At 39.2% G+C, this 18,656-nt stretch overlaps 2 protein-coding genes across 2 annotated transcripts; both read left to right on the top strand.

Annotated features, from left to right (window-relative positions):
- On the top strand, window positions 1-9,241 carry slc25a43 (solute carrier family 25 member 43). Its single transcript, XM_042493939.1, is given in 6 exon segments — window positions 1-429; window positions 431-477; window positions 2,803-3,044; window positions 3,207-3,379; window positions 5,814-5,948; window positions 7,583-9,241. Coding segments are annotated over 6 exon segments (1,035 nt in total). The 5' UTR covers window positions 1-204; the 3' UTR covers window positions 7,796-9,241.
- A 1,347-nt stretch (window positions 9,242-10,588) lies between these two features.
- On the top strand, window positions 10,589-13,054 carry slc25a5 (solute carrier family 25 member 5). Its single transcript, XM_042493086.1, has 4 exons — window positions 10,589-10,787; window positions 11,836-12,322; window positions 12,408-12,548; window positions 12,639-13,054. The coding sequence occupies exons 1-4, from the start codon at window positions 10,677-10,679 to the stop codon at window positions 12,794-12,796; spliced, it is 897 nt and encodes a 298-aa protein (XP_042349020.1). The 5' UTR covers window positions 10,589-10,676; the 3' UTR covers window positions 12,797-13,054.
- The last annotated feature ends 5,602 nt before the right edge of the window (window positions 13,055-18,656 follow it).

The following is an 18,656-nucleotide window of genomic DNA, read 5'->3' as shown; positions in this document are numbered from 1 at the left end:
CGAGACTGCAGCTCACCTCCTGCACGAGTCATCAGAGTGACGTGTTTCTGTCACATAACACCGCTGGTGGGAGCAGGAGACAAATACCTCATCTGTCTCTGTACAGTTAGATGTCTAACCTGCATAAACAGATCGTGTCCTGTCCCCCAGACGAGACTAAAACCAGCACCGGGAGCAGAAACTTGAGCGGAGGGCCAAACAGGGATGGCCTCGGTGAAAAAAGACAACAGACTGACCAGCTCTCAGAGCTTCATGTGCGTCGGTTTCGCTGGTGTTTTCAGTAAAACCGTCACGTCGCCGCTGGAGGTGGTTAAAATTAAAAGCCAGGTGGGAACTTTTCACAGTAAGAGAGGTTTCTGGCAAAGTTTCCTCCTCATCTACCAGAATGAAGGACTTGGAGCATTTTGGAAAGGAAACCTCGCCTCTTGTTCTCCGGCTGTTTCCTTACAGCGCTGTTCATCTAACAACATACAAAAAGTGAGTAATCTAAAATGTTTTTTTTCTCGCGTTATTTTGACTTTAAAACATCTATTTTCCGGATGTTTTTCTCTGTTTTGTTCTGAATTAGCTTGTTAGCCAGCTTGGTCAGCTGACGTAGCAAGTTTGTAACGCACAGTGTGAAATAAAGAGTAGAAAGCACATTTTTATTTCAGTAGAAGAATAAGTGACCGTCACTTTATTTTTCAAAATATTTGTCATAATAAATGACCTAAAGATGTTCGTTTAAATAGTCTGTTTACTTTCATCAGTTCAGCATAAGATGTACTTCCTGTTTTACCGTACGAGGCTATTTTGAGCCAATCAGAGGGCTGCATCCCGCTCAGTCGATATTTAAAGATGTCATGGTGTGTACGTGCCCTCAGCTTTGTCTCACAGGCATTCTGTTTTCACGTTTACCCTCAATAATGTCAACTTTATTTTTGGAACAAGTAGTGGATTAATTTAATTAAACAGGAAAAAACGTATGTAGCAAAGTATGTAAAAAAAATAAGTAATAGCTATTTTAGTTCAAGCAAAAAAGTGTTGTTGATCAGTCTGCTTATTCTTTGATCAATCAATTAATAATTTGGGCTTTAAAATTCAAGAAAATTGTGAATAATTCTCGAAGGCCAGACAACAACACATTGAAATAAGAATTAAAATACAATAATAATAATAATAATAATAATAATAATGATAACAACAACAACAACAACAACAACAATAATAACAATAATATAATAATAGCAACCTGAATTTATATAGCGCGCTTTTCAGGGTACCTAGGGCCACTCTACAGAGTAAGAAAACCAAAATACATAAATAAATAAATACACAAGTAAAATAAATCCTGATGAGCAAGTTTTCAAGCAGTTTTTTTTTTAATTTCTTTCTTTATAACGTTTTGGGTTTTTTTTGTAAGAAATGTATGCAGCAGTGGAAATGAGAAATTATCTAATAATAAACGTGTCATCTGACATTTTGTCAAACAAATGCTTTATCAATTAAACAATAAAAAATATAGTTGAATTAATGAATAATATTTGTGTTAGTTGTAGACCCAACTATATGCACATATGTTCATGCATAGATTATGTATATTTGATTACTGAGGTTTGACAGTGCTGGGAAGAGGACAACAGTGCTTGTCGTTAGAGGAAGCGCTGCCTGCGAGACTGCACTCAGGGCTAAAACACACATTATGTTTCTCTCAGGTTACTAACGGACAAAACGTGCAGCGACATGTCTGATACATAAACATACAGGGCCGCGAGGAGCCTCAGCGTGTCAGCATCGATCCAGCGTGCAGTCATAAATATTTACTGAGAGTAGTGAAGCTGCTGCAGTCAGTGGGTACCTCTCACGCTTCAGGACACGTGTGCGTGTTAACACCTCATCCATCCGGCAAACCACCGTGTACAGCTGCAGAACATCGTGTTCCAGGAAAGCCCTGTCCTGTTATAGTCATACACACACACACACACACACACACACACACACACACGAGCTGAGTTATTACAATAGGACCCTGACGTCATCAGTGTCCTGATAAGGTTAATGTTTTATTTGCACATGAATTACAACACAAAGGTGAGAACTTGAACATGATGCAGGTAACTTAAATTGGAAATAAATAAATGAAAAACAAAAAACGTTAATCTATATGGACTGCAAATACTTATTTTGATTTTATGGATAGATATCAAATATTTAGATATTTGATTCAAATATATGGATATTTGATTACTCATTTATTTGACAAAATGTCCTGATGAACATATATTATTTTGATCTGTCCAACCAACAGTGCCAAACCAAAATATATTCAGTTTAGGGCATAAAAAAATAATCAATTAACAATGAGTTTTTGGACTGTTGTTCAGATAAAACAATTTGATGTCATCTCGCCTTCTGAAATCTTGTGAAGAGCTTTTTTTTCTTTACATTTCTTAGATGTATAGATTAACTAATCAATAAATGGCAAACATCATCAATAGCTCAAGAAATAATGAAAGTAACCGTTTATTTCAGCCCAAATTCAAATACATATCAAACAGGTTAACACTGCAAATTCTCACATTGGCAATCAGGAAATGATCAAATTGTCTCAACACACACACACACACACACACGCCCACACAAACACACATGCATACACATTAAACCCTCCTCAAAAGAAGTTGTAGAACAATCGAAACCAAAAAGCACAAATGCAGCATCAAATATCAACAAATTATGACACAAAAAACAGATCCATTCGCTCTCTGATCGATGCGATCTGTACAGTTGAGTGTCATTAACATTTCCCTCCTCTGTCTCCAGGATCGTCCACCTTCACATGGATGAAGTGGGCTTCATCTCTCAGTGGAGAGCCATATTTGCGGGTGGACTGGCGGGCGTTGCTGCTGCTCTGACCACGTACCCTCTGGAGGTGGCAGAAACCCGGCTCATCGCTCAGAACTGCAGACAGCCCACATACATCGGCGTAGCTCACACTCTGTCAAAGATCTACAGGAATGAAGGGCTGCTTGCTCTCTACAGAGGCTTCTCCCTCACTTTACTGGGTGTGTTCACGTATTCCCAGCATCCATGCAAAATATTAATTAACCACTCCTTTTATTAAAAGCATTTCTTTCCTCCTGAGTTTGCATTTACAGTTTCCCCATTGTTTCCTGCACACATTTCAATAATGATACTTTAACTTATAGTATTTCATTTGTCTACAGGTGCTTTTCCCTTTTCTCTCGGATGCTACGCAGTCTACATGAACTTGGACAAACTCTGGCAGGAGCCTCCTTTTCGCTTCACTCCTCTGCAGAACTTCATTAACGGCTGTCTGGCAGCAGGCGTGGCGCAGACCCTCTCCTACCCTTTTGAAACTGTAAAACGGAAGATGCAGGTAATTTAACAGCAGAACATTTCACTTCCCCAATGTAGGGTATGTTTTTCAGGAGAACTGAAACAGTTGATTTCAAAAACAAAATCTAAACATCTACATAAATAAAAAGAATGTCAGAAATTAAAAAAAAAAATAGGATTGGTAGAATTGGTCCAGCAATTTTTTCAATATTTAAAAGGAATTTAAAAGTGTTATTACTTAATTACCATAATTATGAGCGAAGTTAATTCTTCATTTCTTTTTTTCACATTATTTTAAAGTGTTAAATTTCAAGATTACTAGAGATCTATTTAGGTGACTTTATTCTCTATAAAGCGTTTTGCATTATTCTTACCTACAGTATTTTGGAAATAACTAAAAACACAACACAGTGTAGCAGGTCATGTGGCTGTATTACCAGCTTTAGTCCACAAGGGGGCAGTGGACATGCATCTAAAATAAGTTCAGCCGGTTTTGGTCACTCAGTGGAAAGTTTACATTCTTAAATCAAAATAGTCTAAGTAGTTTTTGTTCAAAAATAATTTGATCTCGGGGTATTTGTAGAGTCAGGACATGTATTGTGTATGTTTATAAAACCACATTATTCACTGTAGGACACAGTGGTCTGCACCACTTTCCCCTGAAATCATGTCTGAGATGCGTTCTGCACGTTGGGGAGGTCACATGGGGTAACAATGGCGCTGCAAAGGACAGAATACTACATCCGGTTTTATCTATTATTAGCTACCACAAGGTTCAACAGCAGCTGGGAATGTGGATGTGTCCCGGGTCTGCTGAAGCTATAGATAAGTTCTCCAAAGATAAGCCGGTCACTATCAGACAGAAGGCAAGGTGAGAGTTGTGTATGTCCAGCTCACTAAACCATCACAGCCATGCGGCCTCACTATAAAGAACAATGTTACATAATCATTTAACCTCAGCTCTCGTCTGTGTTGAAGTTAAACATTAAAAGTCAGGCAGAGGATGGATGGTGGGAAAACAGCTGAGGATGTTTGCAGGAGCTTAGGGTAGCTAAGTGTTGTTTAACTCGATGGTGAGCTTAATGTTTCCTCCTCAAATCAAACTGTTTGAACAGTCTAACACCCTCATGGCTGCGTGTCTGAACCTTGAAACTACTAAAGATACATTTCCCTGTCACATGACCGTCAGCCTGTAAAGTTGTCTGTGTGGTTAAAGTTGAATTAGACACGTTTAGCTTTAACTCATCATGACGTAAATGTTGACTGCACAACATAATGGCTACAGAATAAACACCATCTGTTTTTTAAGATTGTTTTTCTAAGCTTTGCTTTCACTTGGCTTACTTCTCACAATTAATACCACAGTAGACATGCTGGTATTTTGTGTGTTTGTATTTCTGTGTATGGATTTGGGGATGTATTTTATGGGTTTATTTGTGGCTGTTGTGGATGTATGCTTGGTATTTGTAGATGTTATTTGTGTATGCATCTGCAGATGGTATTTTTTGTGTATGTATTTGAAGATGCATTTCTTTTCTTTTTAAAATGTTTATTTTAAAAAAAGCCGCTTGTGGAAAAGTGTTTCAAATTAGCAATTTGCCACAAACATTAAACGTAGCACATTTGGTTATTATGCATAAATGTGCGATTCTAATGCTAATGTGAATTAAACTAAACAAAACTCTGAAATTCTATCTGCAGACGGGTACGATCTAACAGCGAAATGAAGATTTGATTTATGGCAGGAAGGAAATGTGTCAACCATTGCGCAAACAAAAACATGAAAAGAATTTGTTTTTCATGGTAGCTATTACTAATTTCAGTTCTTTTTTAGTGGCATCTAGCAGTGAGGTTGCAGTTTGCAAACAACAGACACTTCTTCAGTGTGCCAGGCGTGTAGTACGACTGCTGTGACCAATGATAAAACTTTAGAGCGAGTGTTTAGTTTGTCCATTCTGAGCTACTGTAGAAACAACATGGCGAACTCCATGGAAGAGGACCGACTCCCTATGTAGATATAATCAGCTCATTCTATGGTAGTGAAAATACAACACTTCTGTGTTTCAGGTGATTTTACACTAAAGAAAACATATTAATCAATATTATATTCGATTTCTGATAATTAATGTCCCTCAATCTGACACACTGGACCTTTGAATGAGTTTGATATTATCCAATTTGTGCAGGTGCACACACACACACACACACACACACACACACACACACACACACAAAGTGAGAGGTATAAGAATTAATCATAGAACAATCCTAAATTAAGTAGAAGTCTCAACCTTCCTTCACTACGCAACTGCTGATACACATGTATATAACTTCATTAAATTTTCCACCAAACTGCAACAGGTTCTGTCTGTCTCGTCATGCTTCACTTGACCTTTCTGAACATTACTTTACTGACGTATAATGACATTTTACTGATTCACTGCTGTTCATTTTCACTTTCATTCTCCTCTCAGGCGCAGAGTGCCCGTCTTCCCCATTTTGGTGGCGTCGACGTCCATTTCAGCGGGATGATTAACTGTTTCGTACAGGTTGTAAAAAACAAGGGCGTCCTCTCACTGTGGAACGGCCTCACTGCCAACACAATAAAGGTACTATTTCATTTATATATTATTATTATTTATATCTCAGCCACATTGCGCTCTCTGTCAGTCATATGGATCGAGCGCTGGTGTGCTTTATCTTGTGTTTGGAACTGAAATAACTTCACGTGCTCAGGAGCATGAGTGACTTTATGACGCTGACAGTATTCAGACCTACGCAAAAGGGAGAGTGGGGAGGGGCATGGAAAGCAATGTCCAGTGTGTAATTCATAGTATGAATATCACGAGCAAGGTGAGCAAAGTCTGGAACAGCATGCTCCGCTCTCTTATTTCAAACTGCAAATGTCATGATAGTTGGAGGTTGTTCAAATGTAAGGTCCTGTTATGAGCACCTTATTTTACCAAAATGTCAACATGAATGAAAAATAAGTTGTAGAGACTTTAAAGGGATAGTTTGGATTTTTTGAAGTGGGTTTTTATGAGGTAATTATTCATAGTCAGTGTTCATTCAGTAGATGTCAGTCGGCATGCCACCCGGCTTGGAGAAGCAGGCAGAAGTATCGACGCAGAAGCTAACTAATGTACTGCTGTAGACGGGGCAGCAGCAAAATGTATTTTAGCCACATAAAACAATCAATAAAAAGTGTACACTATATTTAGGATGTTTTTGCCTCTTTGTCTTGCTGTCAGACAGCCTGTTCCACAGGGAAATTAAGCCGTTGTATTGCTCTGTTCAAAGCCACCAGACTCCTTTGATAAAAACATTAATTTTACCTCACAGAACACAGGCGCTGCTGGTCTACTGCTGCCTAGATCAGTTTGTTTGTTTTTCAGTCCTTCCAGAATTTCGGGGGCTGTTTTTGTGATTGTTATGGCCTAAAATGTCTGATTTCAAAGCAACTTTTCTAAAAAATTGCGCTGCATGTTGCAGTGTTTACAGGCTGCACACAGACAGCAAAACGATTATCCTTAAACCTATAAATAACCATTGTATAAGTTAGTTGTGTGATGGTTAAGAGAGGCTGTGTGAATCAATATGCTGCACAGAGATTTACATTGAAATGAGACTTTTCCCTGTTGAATGGTCAAATTTGCAGTAAAGTTGAGGAGACTGGACAAAATCACAAGGTCGCACAGAATTCATGGGGATTTGTATTAATTGTTGCGATCACCACAACTAACTTATTGATGCAGCTTCCATGTTCAGTGAGGAAAAATTACTGTTTTTGTCAATGGAGTCTAAATGGACGAGAGCAGAGATGGAACTGAACACTCAATGGCTTCACCATCAGAATATAATTTTTGACAGAAATTATTTTCAGTATAGCGTACACTTAAACTGATATTGATGTTTTAGGTAGAACTTCTTTTAGGCGGTTAAAACACGTTTTGTTGCTGACCCCCGTCTATGCTTAGCGTCTGTGGTGGTGCTCCAGCCTGCCTATCTAAACTTGGGGCGTGTCGACTGACATTAACTGTATTTAATGCACTGACTTTGTAGAGGTATACCTCTTACAGCCCAATTTCAAAACATTTTAACTATCCCTTTAAGCGTACACAACATTATACCCAAACCAAACCAAACTCCTCTCTGTGTTTGTTTATGTTCACTTTAATCACATGAAGTGTTGGCATCACTCTGATCGACACTCATCTTCCAACCTCTTGTCCTTCCCTCACAGATTGTTCCCTACTTCGGCCTTCTTTTTACCTGCTTCGAGATGTGTAAGCAGGTCTGCCTTTACCGTAACGGTTACATCGTCTCACCCCTCAGTTACAAACTTACACCGGGGGTGGACCAGAGCCTTGTGCCATCTGAACTGGAAGAACTGAAGCGCTACTTGAGAAACAGGAACTTTGGGTCAGGGGGTTCATCTTTTGGTAACCGCTGGTGAAACTTCACATGAGAAGATGTCTTGTGAAAAACACTGACTGCTGACCACACTTGACCAGCAAAATGAAATACTCCAGAGGCTTGTTGTATCTGTATTACAAACCATTTCAGGTTTCACGTCTCCATAAAAGGTGTTACCACGCATTTATGTTATGTCTTGTCAGCATCAACAGTCTACCTCTTGCAGAAACATGAGGCGTTTTTGGACTGTAGGAACTATTTCATGACTGTATGACCCCTTTTTTTGTTGTTTCTTCAGTGCAGGAACCAGAAACAATCATAGTTAGAGCACTGTTTTGAGGAACTGCCTAAGCACAAGAGAAACTATGAGTGACATAAGTATACAGTCATTGGTCGAGATGTGAGTGTATGTTGATCAGTTACAACCAAGAGCTTGTAATGGAAACAAATTGAAGAAAAGATGGAGAAATGGACTGACAGTGAAGTTCAGGCTTTACTGGGCATATATGCAAAGGTGGAAAGAAAACACAATTTTGACTAGTAAAGTAAAAGTGACTTAGAGAACTGCATACAGTGTTGGAGGTTAATCCTATGAAAGTTGCTTCCTGCCACATGAATCACAAAAAAATTCATCTGCAGTGTATAAATTTACCTGGATGATCGGCACTGCCTCTACACTGTGTGGCCCATAGAGCAGGTGCACTAGAGACCTGCGGCTACCACCAGTTTAGCGCTCCGCTAACTTGAATAGTGATAAAATGGTTTAAATGTGTGGCTCTACTAGATTTTCCAAATGTTATTGGACCGAAAGGATCAAATCTTGAAAGCAAAATGAGTGATTTTGCAGGGGTTGTGATGCTAAGAAAAAAATGTATCCACTGATTTACAAATGTCACCATGAAAGTCTGTGGGAATAACTCTTTTGGGGCTACATCACATGACAATTGTAATTACACTGTTTGGCCATTACAAAAATTGGCTTCAAAGTGTAGCACAATTCCTGGGGGCCTGTGCTATATTAGCCGCCGGTTCGCATTGGTTGTGTGAATATCATATAGAAAAAAAAAAGCCCTTGAAGGTGTATAGCTCTCCGGGGAGCTCCCAGCGGCCAGTTCCTATCAGGGATTCCCCAGAACAGTTTAGTCTGAAAACGCCTATTGTTATTTTATCTGATAGTATTATTCGTTTATGAATTGTTCTCTCAGCCTTCATGACTTTCCATGTGTGTTTCTAACCAAATATTTTGTGCCTTAAGTGTTAACTATTTATTTCAGGCTTATTTAAGGTATTGACATCTGATAGTGCCATACCGTATTTTTTTCAAGTAGGCTGCAAATCCGCTTTCACCCTACTTGTGTTATTTTTAACGTACAATGAATGTAAATTTTTGATGCGTCATAGCAGTAGCTTATGATCAATCATGTAAATGTGCTAACATGGACTGTGATCAAAGAAATGTGCTTACATTAAAATTTTATTGACACAATTTTCATTGCGAAGGTGGTCTTTTTCACTTTTTCATACTGCACACAGTTTTATTTTGTCGCATTGCCAAATTTTAATTTGATGCATTGTATGCTTGTTATTTCTGCTGTATATTTGGGCATTTTAACATGGGGATCTTTGGGGATTGACTCACTTCTGGAGCCAGCCTCACGTGGCCATTGGAGGTACTGCGGTTTTTGGCACCTGTGTTTTGGCTTAATTTTGTAGTCATTTTCAAAATATAATTGGGCATTATCAGCTGTTATTTTAGCAGACTGTTCACTTTATAAATCATGACACTGATCTCCTCTTCAAAAGTACATAAGTCTCTTTAAATAATAAAAAGTGTTCCCACTGAGCAATTTAACGCTGAAAAAACATTAAATGCAAGTCTATTATACGTCTGTTCATCTTTAGACATTTAGATTTATTTGTCTAGACATTTGGAGTTCAGTTATTCAGGGTTTAAAAGTGAAAGTTAAGAAGACGTAGTCATAGCCTAGATGAAAGAGTAAACAGAATCTATCTATATGGCAAAAAAATAAACATCTATAATGTTAATGTGGGGGTATACAGCACTTTTATGAATTATATACAGGTTTTTATGTATTTTTAAAATATTTAACGATTATTTTAAAATATGGTCTAAGATTGGCTATATGTCACTGCTAAATCCTTGTCTATAACAGGGCTAAAGCTGGGAGACGGAGATGTTTAAATGACATCTATTTCTCAGTGAGTTGTTATTGATATCAGAGATTCTGGCTCTGTATTATCTGGTGTCGGATTGAAATCAACTTTTATGGTATCACCCACCCTTAAATGTCTCATATTGCAATTTGTTTCTAATGAATTGGCCTGTTTGTGTGTTTAGTGATCATTTTTGATAACAGGAAACATTCCTAAATAAGGTGTAAATAAAGCTTACTTGGTATTTGAGGTGAAAATGGCTGATCAGTCTGCTAACACAGGGTCAGCTGATTCAATCATGTCTGCCTCCATACTGTGGCAAACTGAGTGACAGTCAAAGGACATTAACAGATGGGATGACCTTTACTCAGCCTTCAGGCCTCAGCTGCTTCAATCTGACATCTGACACTGAGCCAAATCTGACCCAAAATCTTAATTTAACAATTTATCAGTTCTTTTATGATCCAATCAGAATATATAGACAATTTAAAGTCCAAGATAAACTTTTTTAGTCATGTTAGCTTGAGTGATGAGAGAAAACACCAAATCTGAATCAAAGGACATCTATTGGCCCCGCCCACCTCCCCCCACAGACAGCCAATCAGAGGCCAGAGTCGAAGTTCACGGTTTCTCTCGCGTTCAGTCTTCTTAAATCCCCTCTCTGCCAGATAGGAGTCGGCCATTTCAACTCCACCGGCAAACCACACCGACAAAAGTAGCGGGACGGTGTCTGATAACATCTGAAGATGAGTGAGACAGCTATTTCCTTCGCTAAGGATTTCCTGGCTGGTGGTATTGCCGCTGCCATCTCCAAAACAGCTGTAGCCCCCATCGAGAGAGTCAAGCTTCTCCTGCAGGTGAGAGGAAACATCCTTATTCCTCATAGCACCTCAGAAACAGATGCTGATGTGTCGTGCCTGCTGCACAAAACTAGTGATTTGCAGCATTTTCTTGCAGTAATTTCTAAGAAATGGAGGGCGAGTTTAATAAGAAACGATGGGACATTGTGGTGAAGGCATAATGTGAAAGTGCTGCATGGTTAAGAGTAGGATCTGGAGTCTAAACATAGTGAATAGGAGCAGCTCTGTCAGGGATTGCTGCAGGCGCACAGCACAGATGAGCACAGTCAGGCGCATCAGACTTGTTACGTAATGCGCCGGCCAGCAAGCTGCAGTCTCACCAAAGCATAAATACAGTTTATTCTCAAAGCCAGACATGACCATCTACTGTGACTACGTGCTCAGACGTGCTCATGTCCCAGGACAGGTCTTTAGTTTAGCTTGACAGCAAGCAGCCAAGGTCACAGGAAGGTTTGCGCCATGGCACTCCACTGCTGCATTGGGCCTGGGCTCAGCAGCAGCAGCACGACGAGGAGGAGGAGGAGGAGGAGGAGGGGCTGTGAATTGTTGAATGGGGGCCATCAGAGTTGTACTCTGGCACATAGATGCAAATTTGTCATGGGACTAACGATTAGACAAGATAGAGGGTTAAAATGTCAAAGGTAGATGCTCATTCACGCACGCTGATGATGAAATATGCAGTGTCAAACAAAGTAGAGTTGACAAAAGTACTGTGCAGTTAAAAAACAACTGATCCAAAAAATAAGTTTTGTTTTGTACATGCAAGGAGTGGACTGAAGGATGGCTCCTATAAAAAAAAAGAAAAAAAAAGATGATGTTTCATGATCTTATGTGGGACAGGCCAAAGGCATGTTACTTAAAAACTTTTTTTTTTAAATGAATAAAAGCACAGAAACCAATTTAAATAGATAAAACAAAATAAAAGCAATAAGGCAAGTCTCACACTAAATTCAAGCCAGAAATAGAAAGGAATTTCTATTTCTACAAGGAATAGAAATAGAAAAATAATCCCTTATGCACTGCTGCACCTCTGCTTTAATTACAGGTCCAACATGCCAGCAAACAGATTACTGCTGACAAGCAGTACAAGGGCATCATCGACTGTGTAGTCCGTATCCCCAAAGAGCAGGGCTTCCTCTCGTTCTGGAGAGGGAATCTGGCCAACGTCATCCGATACTTCCCCACTCAGGCCCTCAACTTTGCTTTCAAGGATAAGTACAAGAAGATTTTCCTTGACGGCGTGGACAAGCGCACACAGTTCTGGAGATACTTTGCGGGTAACCTGGCGTCAGGCGGTGCCGCCGGAGCCACGTCACTCTGTTTTGTGTACCCCCTCGACTTCGCCAGAACACGTCTGGCCGCTGATGTCGGCAAAGCCGGGAAGGAGCGCGAGTTCAAAGGCCTGGGAGACTGCTTGGTGAAGATTTCCAAGTCTGATGGCATCAGGGGTCTGTACCAGGGCTTCAACGTGTCCGTGCAGGGCATCATCATCTACAGAGCCGCTTACTTTGGCGTCTATGACACTGCAAAGGGTGGGTTTGCAAATCTTGACTTATGTTGCATCAATGGAGCCTTTGAGACTCTAGTTAACCCTCATGATTGACATTTCTCTGACAGGCATGCTTCCAGACCCCAAAAACACACACATCTTCGTCAGCTGGATGATCGCTCAGTCTGTGACTGCGGTCGCTGGTCTTACGTCCTACCCCTTTGACACTGTCCGGCGTCGTATGATGATGCAGTCCGGACGCAAAGGAGGTAAACAACACAACATATCAAAGTATAACTTTCTGTTTTGGGTGCTGCTAAAATAAAGGTGTAACATTGCCCGTCTGTTCTCCCCCTCAGCTGACATCATGTACTCTGGTACGCTCGACTGCTGGAGGAAGATCGCACGTGATGAGGGCGGCAAGGCCTTCTTCAAGGGAGCCTGGTCTAACGTGCTCAGAGGCATGGGTGGCGCCTTTGTGCTCGTGTTATATGACGAGCTTAAGAAAATCATCTAAGCTGTTTTTGTATGTCCACTGTTCATGTTGTGAAGTTTAACTGTAACATATCTTGTACATTTGGAAGGACTTAAATGCCACGCTATATTTATAGGGACCAACTAGTATTTTCTACTAGTTGTACGGGGGAATGCACTCTTCTCTTGGCCCATGTTTTTTTTCTCCTTTTTTTTTGTTTTGCCTCTCACCAGAATGTCATTCCCTGAACGCAGGAACCTTGCAGAAAAAAAGAGAAATAAACACAACCTACTGAGTGAATCTCCTGCCTGGTTCTGTAACGTAATGCCATGTATGAACATTACAGACGGTAGTGTCCTGGCAGCTCACGCCATCCATCGCGTCGCTGCAGGAAGCCATTTGGCAGCGTCCTGTGTGAAATGTAAGCTTAAAGCTGCAGAGGTCTCCAAGGTTGTGTTTGGGGGCAAGCCAAAATCAGCTGAGGAAGCTGATCTGCTGATAATATTTCAACGAAGGCATACTTGCTGAAAAGAGATACACAGGAAGTCACAAGCTTTAGATAGATCTTATCATTGCTAGTCTGTTGCTATAACAGCTTTAGCCAAAGTTTACTTTCATTCAGCTATTGCACTAACAAGCATTGCAACAGGAAATGCAGTGCAGCCAATTTTGCATGTTTTATGTCAAGTTAAAAAGGTCTGTTATGATAATTGAGCTGAACTTTTGCACAAGTGACTTCTTGCAGAAAAGCAACCAGGATTACCAGTCGTGAGGTGGATTAATCCAACCTTCTAAATATACTTTTATCTCCCGCCAAGTCTCTTTTGACTCCAACTGGTGTGACTGAGGACTTTAACCTTGAGCTGTTTGACCATTTACCACACCTGCTCCAGTTATTTGCTACCACGGCCAAGTGATCTATAACTGTCTTATCAATTATAATGTGTAAAAACTTAATTCTAGCTATTTATTACAGCAAAGAAGCAAAGGTCACTGGGTTTGAGGCTGGCGTTGATGTGTATTTTAGGGGTGCCATAAATTGAATTCCTCCTGACACATGATCTTGCCAGCTGTACAGAAGCACATGATTGTAGCCCACACAGCACAGGACGTGGTGTACTTCTTGGCGTCTCCAGAGTGTGCACTTGTCAGTCTATATTAGCAGATTGTAATATTTGTCCAGTTGCTGCCTGTCTAAACATGGGACAGTAGTATCAAAACAACGCCATGCTCCAAGAATTGTCTCTATTTGACATGTGAAGTGTCAGCAGGCGGGGCCACCTACTAAGGGGGGAAAAAGGGGAACGCTTTCTGAGGCCCAGTGGAGGCCCTGAATAATCATAACAATGTGATTTATTTTTCTTAACAAAAACCATGCACACGTGTTGATATGACAAAACGCAGTTGGCCGCCAACGATTTTAATTGCTTGGAATTTCTACTTCCAACGTCATTTTGATGCAGAAAACTGATGACAAATCGTGTTGATACTTTGTTGGTTTAAAGTTGTGTTATGAAGTAACCAAAATCAAACATCTTCAAGACGTTTAATGCCAACGTCATTTTGGTGTAGAATAATGACATGTAGTCCCAACCTCTGCAAAACGTCATAATGTAAACATCCACACAACATGACCGTCGTTAGGCATTTAAAATATCGTCCACCTGATTTTCATTCCTACCAAAAATTTAACATCTCTCCAAAATAGACTCTTTCATACCCCTTTTCCACCAACATGGAATGGGTTTGTGCACCTAATTTTGAACCATTCAGAGAAAAATTAATTGGTTAAGAACCTGAAAATCTGGTTTCGAATTGGAGCTAAAAAAATTGCAGGTTTTTTCTTTGACCTGAATTTCAGGCGTAATGGCATCAGTAGTCAAGTTATATAATACTATTCAACTGATTGAAAAGAAAGTCTTGCATGTAATAATCCTCTGTGTCTTCTCATTGTTAATTGTGTGTACATGCATTTAGAAAGCAAAAACAAAAGAAATATCCCTAATAGCAGAACAAAAGCTCACAGGTAATCAATGCAAACCACCATCTTGCTACTGCTGTTTACTTCCGTTGTACATAGTGCAACATCCTCCCTTGATAATGCAGCCTTGATTGCAATGAATCCCCTTAAAACTGGTAGAAACGTGTGCTGCTTCGCCACAGACGTTCCAAGAGTCCTGAACGAACAGGTTCAAGAGCCAGAGCTAATTTTGTGGGAAAGGGGTATCACTCGACCTTTTCAGAGGACCAGAGAGTTCTGCAGACAGGCTTGTCTACAGAGCCACACATTTAACGTAATTGGAGTAATATTCTAGTAATAAACTTTGCATTATGAACTGCATGCTGAGGTTACAGGGCCACTTGGCAGCTTTGATCAGTCTTCAGCTATTTTCAATGACCAATTAACGAGTTGCGGCCCCCCTGGGGAACATTATCTATCCATTTCAGGATTAAAAAAAAGGAAGACGCTGTTTCAGTTATGAGGCTATTTGACATACGTGGTCCAGCATTGTTATTAGTTAAGGCCTAGGAAAAAAAGAGCCAGTGCAGTGAAGTTGTCTGCTGCCTTTTAACATCACAGAAATCCTAAATGAGTGTTCAGTCACTGCAGCGGTAATTACTCTTATTGAGAGTAATGGGAATGAGTTAAAATATTAGTCCAACTTTTAAAGCATTGTTCACTGTTGCAGTTCATCAAAAGTTTAATCCTGTCACTGGAGATGTCTTTGTCTTGTATTTTTCTCACGTTATTTTTCACTTTTGGATCAAAAGAAAGGTCCAGAGGGTTTTACGAACAACACAAATCAATGTGTTTCTCGCTGTGTTTAGGGTGTTTTTATTAGAGTAATAGAGTAAAACACCAGAAAAATAACAAGCTACAGATAATGTGCATGTCTAAAGTTGATATATTAATTTGTCATCCTGTGAAGAAGTTTGTAAGTAGTGTGCGAGACAAAGTGTGTCTCGGACACTTAACCCAGACTGATCTTGAATGGAGGATGGAGCCTCATTTTAGCAACACTATCAGATTACATGATTTACTCAGCTGGGTGTTGTCTAATCTCCTTTCAGTGATTTAGAAAGCCTTAGACGTAGCCGCAGACCCCGGGGAAATCAGTTTTAATATAGTTTTGACCACTTCATCCCCAAAAGTCCCTCTCAGCAGGTAGCACAGAGTTAATCCGCCATTCAGCTGCTCCATTACAACTTTAACAAGGATTAGCGAAGAAGCAACAGGGATCACAGCCATTTACACACTGTCTGTCTGTCTGTGTAGCTTTAGACACGCCGCGCCTCCAGGAGGTCAAGTCAGGGTAACAAGTCACACAAGTGTCTGCACATATTCACTAAGCAGTTATTTTGCCTGCAGGCTGCAATGATCCTAAATGTGCTCTTGAATTCAATAATATTTCTGAGTATTTAGAGGTAATAACTCCTTAAATCTCTTTATACAATGTTTTGAGCCTCTGTGAGATCTTTGCAGATTGTGGCTTCATAATTTTAACATGTATAAATGAATCAGCATTTCCCAGTGAAAATCTCTGTAGATGTTTGCTGAGCCAACCAAAAAGAGTTAAGCACACTGACTGAAAAGGGCACACGCCTCACAGATTGAGGTCAGGGAGAGTTTATTTTTCAAATCAACATGGTGAAAACATTCAAATTAAATTTAGTAACCATTTTAGCCCTTCTGCTGCAAATATTTCCACCAAATTAAATGTCTGAGTAAATAAAAGCACCTGCAGCTACACCTTTGTATCTGAGGTTCAAAAGCTGACAGAAGTATTCAGATCCTTCACTTTGATTTTTACTTTATTTTATAAGTAACAATATCACTGTGAAAAAAAAATACTCTGTTACAAGTGAAAGTCCTGCTCAATCAATGCAGCATTTTAACTCACATAAAAGTTCAAATGTATTAGCAATAAAAAGTACTTTAAGTATCAAAAAACTCACTAGGCAGTGGAATGTTATTTAAATGGCTACTGTGTCATATAGGCTATGTTATCAAATTACTAAAACACTACTACTAATGCTGTAACTGGTGGAGGCACAGTTAATTTTAACTACTATATCTAAGTTATGTATAACTGTAGAAACTCATTGGACCCACAGGTTTTTTAATGTACATTTTGTAATCTGAAAAGTGACTTAAAGTTAAAGTCAGGAAAATGCATAAAAGTACAAGATTTCCTGCAATGTAGCAGAGTAGGATTACAAAGTAAGGTACAAGTATCTTAAAATTGTCCTTATGTATAGACCTTGACAACATGTACTTAGTTACTCTTCCCAACTGGAAGTAGAAGTGAAAGTCTTGTATTGAAAATATTACCTAAGTATAAGTACATTAGTATTATTAGCATAATGTACTTGTATTAACAAATGTAAAATATTTATTTTATGCTATTTTAGGCTCAAATCTACAGACAATGCAGCATATTTTATGAGCTCGATGTTTTCAATCTAACATCCTAATTTGTTAAGTAACTTTAAAAAATAACGTAAGCTAGTAAAGTAAAAAAATAACAGTTCCCTTTGAATTATGAAGTAGGCTGGTACTCAAGTAAAGTAACATAGTACCTCAAATATTGTACTTGAGTAGACTAGGCTACTTGAGTAAAATGTACTTAATTACAGTGCACCACTCTTAATTTGGGGCTTGATATTGTGTGTGTGTGTTTGGCCATATGGAGGTCTATGGCTCACTGGAGCTTCAGTCCTTCACATTAAAAGCTTCTGTCAGGACGACTGTTGCGTAATTTCAGCTGTTGGACTGAGTGACGTCATAAATCCACCGGAGGCGTGACCCCAGTGTTTTCCCACTCATGAAGAAAAAAACACTCAGATTATTTATCCGTGCAGTTTAAAGAGAGCAGGATTTCTGTACATCGGGTATTACCACGAGGCCCTTATGAGAGTGTGTGCTGATTGATTTTGTCACAGCTTTATTTGTGCATCAGCAATTTAGCTTAATAGTTTTATTATTTATGATGTTGAGAGCATCATATGAGTCTTTTAATACCACTAAAAGGCTGTCTATAGTGTGCGGGTTTCGCCTCGGGCATCAATATCGTATCCAGTAAGTGTTGAGCTTATCTACTGTCATTCCTGGTGTGTATATTAATCATCATATCATATCCATTCATTATCACAGATGACTGCAGTTGGCTTTTCTGTGCTGGATGTTGTTGAATTTACGCCCAACAGAGTATTTCTTATCTTTCTGTGATTTGACTGATAGAGTTAGATCGATGATTTTCGGATCAAACCATCATGTCTTAAAAATCTAGCGCTGTCTGGTCTTCAGCACTGCTCTGTATTTACATTAGTTTTAAAGCATTGTTAGTGCCACCTTGTGGTGTGTTATTTACTGCTGCCTTAAATCAGATTCAGGTTGACTGACAAGTTTCATGGACTGTATACAAAGATCTTAGAAATAGATAGATAGATAGATAGATAGATAGATAGATAGATAGATAGATAGATAGATAGATAAATAACAATAGATAGAAAATAGATAAATAAAGATCTTAAATATAATCTTTATATACACTCTGTTGTTTTCACATAGAAGAAATCTGTCTTGGTATTTTGGTGCATTATAAGAAACATAGAAAGAGGAAATAGATAAAAAATGAGTACTACAAAAGTTTAGAGTCATAAATTGAAGATAGAAAAATATGCAATGTTTGAAACAGAGGGGATGAAATGTGCTAAAGTTCAAAGTAGAATATGTGCAGTAATGCTAATAACCAAAAATTAATTCTGAACATATTGTATTGCCGATGAAACTTAGGGTGAATGTACATTTCCCCGAATAGCATCAATAACACTTAGCTGGAAACATATTTTTGCTTTTACGTAGCTATTATATATATTACTTATTGTCAAAGCTTCAGAA

Source organism: Plectropomus leopardus, chromosome 9, assembly GCF_008729295.1.
Source record: "Plectropomus leopardus isolate mb chromosome 9, YSFRI_Pleo_2.0, whole genome shotgun sequence".
Taxonomy (NCBI): Eukaryota; Metazoa; Chordata; class Actinopteri; order Perciformes; family Serranidae; genus Plectropomus; species Plectropomus leopardus.
The sequence above is the reverse complement of the archived record's forward strand: the minus strand, read 5'-3'. Positions and strand labels throughout refer to the sequence as shown.

Excerpts from the sequence above, each read along its gene's own strand:
- slc25a5 (XM_042493086.1), top strand. The coding sequence starts at position 10,677 with ATGAGTGAGACAGCTATTTCCTTCGCTAAGGATTTCCTGGCTGGTGGT. Across the intron at positions 10,788-11,835 it reads GAGTCAAGCTTCTCCTGCAG|GTCCAACATGCCAGCAAACA; the intron begins GTGAGAGGAAAC and ends CTTTAATTACAG. Across the intron at positions 12,323-12,407 it reads CGTCTATGACACTGCAAAGG|GCATGCTTCCAGACCCCAAA; the intron begins GTGGGTTTGCAA and ends TTTCTCTGACAG.